Source organism: Arachis stenosperma, chromosome 3 (genome assembly GCF_014773155.1).
Source record: "Arachis stenosperma cultivar V10309 chromosome 3, arast.V10309.gnm1.PFL2, whole genome shotgun sequence".
NCBI lineage: Eukaryota > Viridiplantae > Streptophyta > Magnoliopsida > Fabales > Fabaceae > Arachis > Arachis stenosperma.
In genome coordinates, this window is record NC_080379.1 from 132,746,930 (window position 1) to 132,756,326 (window position 9,397).

The window sequence follows — 9,397 nt, forward strand, 5'->3', positions numbered from 1 at the left end:
CTGTGCACCGTAAAAAATTAATATTATTGAAGGATAAAATTAAAATTTATTTCTATGTATCATTTTCTTCCGAATGTTTTCGTCCTATTTAAGTCCCTAACGTTTCAAAATCATCCCAATTTTGTCTCGCCGTCAATTCTGTTAACAAATCTCAAACGACAGGACAATATTGAGGCAATTTTAAAATGTTAGAAGCTTAAATAGGACGATTTAAACGTTAGGGACAACTTTGACACTTATCCCAAATGTTGGAAATTAAAACGATACTTTACTCGTTTTCTTTTCTTTCTTTCTTTTTTTTTTTGTATAGTGTAAAACGCAAGTTATTTTTGGCATATAATGTTTTCTTCTTTCTTTTTTTTTTTTCGTTAATAGCAAAATGCAGATTGCGTTTGCAGCCATGTAAATGTATAAGTCCACAATTCTGCATAACACACCATGATACAATATGTGTGACTAATACTATTTTTTCTTCCACTCTTAAATTATTTTGTCAAAATTGTTTCCTTTATAATTATCCCTCCTTTATTGGCCATAACTAAAAGTAATTTCCGTCGGTTGTAAAATGTATTGATATTGTATTTGAAGATGGTTCATGGTACACCAAGCTTAGACCAAAATATAAAAATAAACAAAAATGTTATTCGTACACTAAAATCGATTATTAAAATTGGTCACTACTATATTGTGTATAAAATATATGTATAGTTTAATTTATTTTCAATGTGTTTTTATATTTTTACATGTATTTTCTACTGGTAGATAATTTTAGTGGCTGATTTTAGTGTACACGTAGTATAATCAAAAAATAAAACACTAGAAAAGAGAAAGTGACAAATGGCTCTTGACCTGAAATTATAAAGAAGAGTTACGATAAAAAAAGAAAATAAACAAAAAAAAATAAGAATTCAAATTGAATAAAAAAGATATATTAAAATTGAAAAGAATAACCTGAAATTGAATATAAAAAGAATCATTTTATTTTTCATCTAATATTTTGATGCAATAAAAAAGGACTCTTCAACTTAATTTGTGCACACTATAGTTTGAAAATTGAATCATAGATACTCACTCAACCTTCTATCAAATTTTTCGATGAATGAGGAAAGAATTCACTCAATCTCATTTGTCCATGTCATGATTTCATCACGAAATTAAAAAAATACTTTGATACACCTTTAATCTCTCTATCCGACAACTACAATAGTTTAGAGGGTATTTATAACTTTTTATTATGTCAAAATAAAAAAAAAATTATAAATCTACAAACATAAAATCTAATCTAATAACTAAATAAACAAAATTAAAATATATAAAATTAAATTAGACATTCTAATATTTAATAATATAAACTAATAACTACTAAATAATACTTGAACTATTCATATAAGAAACATTTGAAACACGTATTATTCTCCACCTCTTTAAAATAGACTCGTCATCAAAGCTTGTAGTTAAAAAAATAATATATGAAAATAACAAATATAATAAAGATAATTTTTTTGCCTTCTTTTTTTATTTTTTATTTTTTTTTTTTGTACTGTATACTTTTTTTTAAAAAAAATGAAATCAACAAGAACGAAAAAATAATAATAAAACACAAGCATAAGAGACAAAGACGACAACAATATAAAAGAAGGATGCAGGATGTGAGAGACATTAGAATATATTTTTTTTCAAGACATAAGAAAAACAAATGTAAATTAATAAGAATTAATTTAATATTTAAAATTTGATACCACATGATAAAGAAAAATAAGATGAATAAAAATATAATGATTGAAATCGAAAAAGAAAAAAAGATTAATCGAAAATAAAAAAACAAAAAAATAAACTAAAATTAAATACAAAGAGAATTATTCTATTTTCTACTTAATTTTTCGATACAATAAAAAATTAAGACTCTTCAACCTAATTTATCCACACTATAGTTTGAAAATTAAATAGAAAGAACTTACTCAACTTTCTACCCAATTTTCAGATACAATAAAAAAAGACCCATTCAATCTCATTTATTCACACCATGATTTCATCACAAAAACAAAAAGTATCTTAACACTTCTTTAATCTCTCCGTCCGATGATTACAATAGGTTAGGAAGTATTATGCCGAAATAAAAAAAATCTTATATCCACTAATATAAAATTCAATCTAATAATTAAGTAAACAAAATCAAAATACATAAAATTAAATTGAATATTCTAATATTTAATAATATAAATTAATAATTACTAAATAATAGTTAAACTTTGTATGATTTAATCACAAATATTTGAATGTTTGATTACTCTGTTAGTCCCTATAGTTTCGCAAAATTTTCAATTAGGTCCCTATACTTTTTTTCGTTTTAATTGGGTCCCTATACCAATTTTTTTTTTTTAATTGAGTCCCTATATTTTTTTTTCCTTTTATTTGAGTCCCTACACCATTTTTTTTAGTTAAATCCCTATATAATTAAGCCAATTACTACTAAAAGGGACTTAATTGAAAAAAAAATTAGTGCAAAGACCCAATTAAAAGAAAAAAAAGTATAAAGACCTAATTGAAAATTTTGCAAAACTATAAGGACCAACAGAGTAATTAAATCATATTTGAAACACTTATAAGATACCATGGGAGAGTTTTTTTGTATTTTTGCACCGATACTTTGGGCCTTGGCATTTTAACCAACCCCATCTTTGAGCAATATGAAATTATGAATGACCAGTTTTTTTCAACACCAGAGAAGAAAAAAGGAAACATCAAATATGCTGCTGTATTTCATCCGAAAAAAATAAACTATTAAGTATTAACACCAGATAATAGAGATTTCGATTATGAAAAATGCATATGACATAAATTATAAATCATCTCCATCTAAAGCTTCAACCATACTCCTAAAAAGGGCTTGCTACATGGATAAGCAATCAGCAAATTCTTATCCTTTTTTTCTATATACTGAAAACAAAAGGAAACTTCACCCCTATATTTCCTGCTGAGAGGGGCAAAATTTTGTCGCTTTGTCTGCACTTCTTTATCTCAACATAATCTATGAAACAATAAGTCAATAAACATATAGATAGATAGATAGATAGATAAATTGGGTCTATGCTCAATGGGAAATGATTCTACAGTGAGCAACTAAAGTAAATGCATCCTTTCCACATAAGGGTGGAGTAACCATTTACTTAGGGGTTCCCCACACCCCACAAAACAGCCTGAATTGCCGTTTTCAGTGAAAAATGGAAAACTGAATATGTGCAGCAGTTCATGCACTGCCTGTCTAACCAGGGAGGTACCTGTCACCCTGCTCCTCCGACCCCATCCGGTCACAATATCAATCCGACTAGGGATGATCCCAGATATCAGCATCTCTTTGCGAAACCAAGCAAGTGTTCTAGACAATGCCGTCACAGCAGTTCCATCAGACATAACATGAAGATTTATGAGCCAGTAACAAGAGCTTTTCTCCTTGACAGCATCTGGATACACATTTCTTTGTGCTGCCACTTCCCAAACCGAACCGGCCTCCTCCTTGAGTCCGGATTTGTGAAGAAAATCCACCACTGCATCAACAAGTCCCCGTTTGCCCTCTCTATCCTCAGAATGCATAAGATCCAAGAACTTGCTGACATGATCCCGCACATTTTGACCATCAGGCCCTGCTGCCGGCATGGAGACTAGAAATGCATGAGCAGGATGGCGAGTAATTGCCATAAGCTCACAACAGAATCCCATGTCATAAGGTGATTGTGCGTCCGTGCAACAACTGAGAAGCAAAGTATAAGTCTGCAAAGAAGGGTTTAGACCAAGAGCCACCATGCTTTGCAGAAGATTATATGCATCTGGCAACCGATGCATCCTGAGGAATGCTCTGAGAAGGGAATTGCAGGTTGGTACATTTGGAAGCAAACCTGCAGTCAGCATTGCCTGATACCACTCCCAAGCCTTCTCAACATTACCAGACTTTCCCCACAGGTCTACTAGAAGACCATAAACAGGTTCATCCGGCACCCAATTTTTCCGTTTCATCTCAATGAAAACTGCTTCCGCTTCCTCAAGATACCCACAGTGGCCAAGCACCTCCATTACTATGCTATAAGTAACCTTATCAGGCTCAAATCCTGCATTCTTCATGTCACGATATAGTTTCAATGCTGTCTGATAGTTCCTCGCTTTAGCTTGCAAAGCAATCATGATGTTGTATGTGACTAGATTAGGAACACAACCCTGATTAACCATCTCACAAAATAGCCTATGGGCAGCAGCTAAGTTACCCGATTTTCCAAGACTGTGGATTATGACACTGTAAGTGAATGTGTCAGGAGAAAGGCCAGCTTCCTGCATTCTGTCATACATAGACATGGCAACATCAAGATATCCTGCTTTTGCATGGATATCTATGAGTGTACAATATGTGACACGATCAGGCTCACATCCCACCTCTTGCATTTGATTGAACACATTTAGCGCTTCCTTCAAGTAGTTTGCACGGCCATAGCTGTGAATCAGACGATTATAAGTTACAACATTGGGCTTGCATCCATCCTTGACCATCTGCTCAAGCAATTTGTTTATTGCCCCAAACTGTCTTGCACGGCCCAAGATTCCAACCATGGTGGTGTAAGTATGGCCATCATGATAGAATCCAGGGTGTCGCTTCAACCAGTAAAAAAAGTTTAGAGCAAGTGAATGGTCCTGAAGGTTCTTCAGGATTTGATTAGCTTGATATGGATCAATGGAAAAGTTCAGGTTAGATAGAGCCTTCTCCGTAACAGGACCCCACTTTAACTGCCGCAATATGTCTGAAACTATTTCTACAACACGCCCTGTGTTTGTAAAGTGCCTGTTGGACGAAGCAATTCCAGCTGACATTTTCATATCCCTGGGGTGTCTATTGAAACTTTCCCTAAATGTGGACATTTGTGGATTTTCAGGTTGCATGCTGGAACCAGAATTTGACACAAAGCGGTTTGAGTGAGTTCTTGTCCTCTGTGGCAAGGCCCTGCGGTCTTGATTGTTTAAAGGGAGATTTGGTGCCACCCCTGACTTCTCTGTCCTTGAAGAAGCATCATGCTTAAATCCTGTAGCTATGTTTGTTTTACCTTTTCCCTTTGCACCATGACAATTACTTGTATGGTTTGATGGCTGCTCTATAGGAGTAGAAACAGGTGGTTTGGGATGAACACTAGTAAAATTCTCTCTTCTTATTTGTCTCACATTGGAAGATCTGATGTTGGGTAGGGCCCTTGCAGGGTCAACCATATTTTTAGAATAGCTTAGTATTCCCATCCCATCTGATATAGGAAGCTTATAATTTACTAAATCAGAAAGAAAATTGACAGCTGCAATACCGGCCCTATAAAACTGGTCCGCATTAAGGGGAGTTGAGTGTGCAGAATGGTTCTGAACACCATCAGCAAGACTAGCGTATGTTACAGAGTTTGGTATACTTGATGGACTAGAAGTAGACCTGATTTGTTGTACACAAGTGGATTGGTCAGCACCTTCAATCTTGTGGGAAGCTGGCCCATTGGCTGAATTTCCTGAAACCAGCACTTCTACTCCAGATATGGCTCTTGATGCAGCAGAGGATGGTTTCTGTGCACTTAAAACCTCATTTTTCACGTCCTGTCTTCTTGACACACATGTTTCATCCTCGGAGCAAGTGCATGAATTGCCATCGGCTGCATTACATCGTGTACCACCAAGGAGAAAAGTTCTAGCACTGCTTGAAAGTGTACCAATCTGCTTGGCTCGTAACATGTTCTGCAGGAAATGAAGTTGAATAGATCATTATCATGACATACGTCCATATCATCAACTAAAGTTGCACTTTGGATTTTTGGTAAAGGAGAAGAAGCATCAAGGCCCGAAACACCAACACCACCTACCCAGCTAAGCCAAGACACAATCTAAGAAGGTGTACACCATAATCATCAAGGTGACCTTGTATCAGAGCAGCTACTATTAAGACACAAAACTTAAAGTAAAAGGAAGGTAAATGTAATGGTGCCTTAACACAATTTCATCCATAAAGACCATATCCACTAACCATCAGCGGAAAATCCTACTTCCCAAATATAATAAGCAACTAAACAACACTAAACCAGTCACATAGAAACTTCGAAGAAATGGAACACTCTGTATAGCTCCTCTATCCAGCATCTCCATAAGATTTTCTTCTCTCCATGGCCATCACAAGTCTAACTAGGACCGGAACAATGACATGGATTTTATCCCATGTCAGACTCACATTAGGAGCAACATACCAAAATCACTATAACAGAACCAAAAAGGAGGAAGGCCCACAAAAAGCACTCTCAATCGACCAAGATTAATTAAAAATCCAAATATGTAACTCAGCATACAGAGACTTCTGCTTTCTAGCTAAATTGAATGAAACAAACTTTTCCAAGAAAATAGGCATGCATGACAGCAATTTCCCAACTAATAGAGAAAATTAATGATAGATCACAAGCAACTAAACTTCCACATCCCCTTTAATCTGTTGGCAATTTAGACCTCCACAAAACCAAACAACATAAACCAGAACACCGTAGTTCTACTAAGTCTGAGGAACCTGATACATTTCACTGGGCATATAACTGTAAAATTAAAAAAAATGCTTTTATTATTATTATTTGCAGCATAAACGCGTCCAAGAAGCACAGAAAACGCGTTCCAAAAGCAAAGAAAAGGGAAAAGGTGAAAAATTGAGGATTGACCCATTAAACAATGCAGCTCACAAAGTAAACTCAGCCCTCAAAACCGGAAATAAGAGAGAAGAGAGGGAAGGGTTACCTGCATGGTTGAGGTCAGTGTTATGGAACCATAGAAGAGAAAGGAGAAGGAGTGAAAGAAGAGAGAGGTGGCGGCGGCAAGGTTTGTGCTGTGTGGCGTCAAAGGAAGAGACTTGTCCAAGCAAATTGGGGAGACACGCGTGTGTGCCCTCAAATATTCAGTCTCTCCCCCATTTTCCCGTTCCTCTCATTTCCTGTTTAATTATTATTAATCAATTAAGTAATTACTAGTATTTTATTACACCTAAACGGTGGTGTCTGTGTGTCTGTCACTGCCTTGTGGCACACGCGTGACGTGGTCATTAGAAAGTTCGTAAGGCTTTACGTTTGTTTTGTTTAAGCCACATAATCATATTTTCATTTATGAATTAATCTTAAATTATCACTTATGAAAATTATCCAGAATTTTTTTTTGTATGGAAGCTATATTGGTGCATTGGCCCAATACTAAAAAGAAAGGTAAATAGTCAGATTGTGGATGTCAATTTTAATACGTTGGGAACGTGGTGACAGGGTCTCAGAGACGTGGCAGGCGATGAAAACACGCATGGAGGCGTGATAAGGTGGCTTGCAGTGATGAGTGGTACAGTCTCGGCAATATACAGGGAGACGTGTTGCTTCTGAAACTTGGCAGTGCAGCAGGGCTTGGCAACACGTAGGAGTTGTGTTGCCTCTGAATCTTGGCAATGCAAAAAGGTCTTTGCTCTCCAAAGAGTCTGGAACAATACGAGGGCGTGTTGCAGGTGGTCTGCATACGGGAAATAGCCCCCACTCCGGTAACCAGTAACGTTCAAAGAAGTTTTATAAATTAAGCTTTTGTGGACCATTTTTATGCATAAATATTATTGTTGAATGCTTCACAATTTTATAGTGAGAGGAGAAGTTGAGAGGCTGAAGAAGAGTGTTAGAGTTAGGATTATTTGAAGGAAAAAAATTATATAAAAAAATTATTAATTTGTAGTAATTAAAATTGGTACATAATTATACGACACCCGAAGAACATATCAATAATTATTTGGATCATCTAGTTTATGTAAGTTCATAAATTTTATTATTTTATGTATTTAAATTAATTTCTTTTTAATTTTTGTTGTTGTTAGTACTATATGAAAATATAATGTTATTATTTTAGTATTATTTTTTAATAATATTTTCAAATAATATTTTTAGTTGTCTAATATAATTATATATTTTGTTTTATATAAATGTAAATATTATTTAATTTTTTTTCAAATATAAATGTTATTTATATTTATTTATTTTTGAATATAAATATTATTATTGATATTTATGTATTTTCGAAAATAAATATTATTTATATTTATTTATTTTTGGAAATAAGTATTATTTGTGTTTATTTATTTTCGAAAATAAATACTAATTATATTTATGTATAACATTTAAATAAGTAAATGTTTTTTTATAGATGAATAGAAACAACAATATTTTATATTGAACTAAATTATAATTATAAATATTTATTTCTAATAATTTTTATTTATTCAAACTAATATTTAGTGAATAAATATGTTTTTGTTGAACTAGCCAAATAGGAATTTGATGGTTCGTAAACTGGATCCGTCGCTGACGTGGAATCCGATAGTCGAAAACTACTTACGCTCAACGGGATTCTACCACGTTTTTAGGATTGGGTTGATAAGAGGATCTTACCTCTTATTAGCTACTTTGGTGGAAAGGTGGAGGCCAGAAACTCATTCGCTTATATTGCCGGTGGGTGAGGTTACTGTGACATTGGAAGATATCGCTAATATATTTGGCCTACCCATTGATAGAGAGCCTGTGAGCGGATAGACAAATAGTAGTAGCGACTTCCTACAGAGCTAGAGCATCGCGATATTCGGTCGTGAACTGCCTGTCAGTAGTTCTTCAAAATCTTATATAAAGTTAGGTTGGGTTCGGACTATTAGAGACGCAGAGCCATTGGACACCGAGGAGTCTATTGAGAGATATGTTAGGTGCTAGATTTTTTGTTTGTTGGGTTCGACCCTATTCATGGATAAGTCGACCGCATATGCCCACGCGAAATACCTACCGTTGCTTCGCGATTTCGAGCGGATCCATACTTATAGTTGGGGGTCAGCATGTCTCGCGCATCTTTACAGAGCACTTATCGTGTATCATGGTATGATACTAAGGAGATAGATGGCCCTTTTAATCTGGTGTTTGTTTGGGCATGGGAGCGACTACTGTGTATTGCGTCTGTACCCAAACAGTCCCTTCCACCGGCTGAGATACCAGTTGCCATGAGGTAACAGTTCCTATTTTAGTCTTGTATTATATTGAGAATGCATATTTGATTAACGGCCACCTTTTTTAATTTTTTCGATGAACCGTGTTTCAAGTGGAGTCATTCGTATTAGAGCAAAACTTGGTTATCAAAGACCGTAGAGGTATTTAGGCAGGAGATAGACAACATGGATGAGATAAATATTTATGGTTCGTGTGATTATCGTATCCAAACATTAATATTAGGGTTCCAATATTCTAATATTATCTGGCAGTTTGTGTGGCGGCCGTACGAAAGATTGATCATACCCGATGAGTTATATAGACACCTTGAGGTGTAGGACATCGTTGCTATATTATTGTCATTC

At 34.7% G+C, this 9,397-nt stretch overlaps 1 protein-coding gene across 1 annotated transcript; it reads right to left on the reverse strand.

Annotated features, from left to right (window-relative positions):
• Positions 1 to 2,727: 2,727 nt before the first annotated feature.
• LOC130968343 (pentatricopeptide repeat-containing protein At1g74750-like) lies at positions 2,728 to 6,985 on the reverse strand. Its single transcript, XM_057893556.1, has 2 exons — positions 6,784 to 6,985; positions 2,728 to 5,748 (listed from the first exon to the last, which is right to left on the reverse strand). The coding sequence occupies exons 1-2, from the start codon at positions 6,787 to 6,789 to the stop codon at positions 3,121 to 3,123; spliced, it is 2,634 nt and encodes an 877-aa protein (XP_057749539.1). The 5' UTR covers positions 6,790 to 6,985; the 3' UTR covers positions 2,728 to 3,120.
• Between the last annotated feature and the right edge of the window lie 2,412 nt (positions 6,986 to 9,397).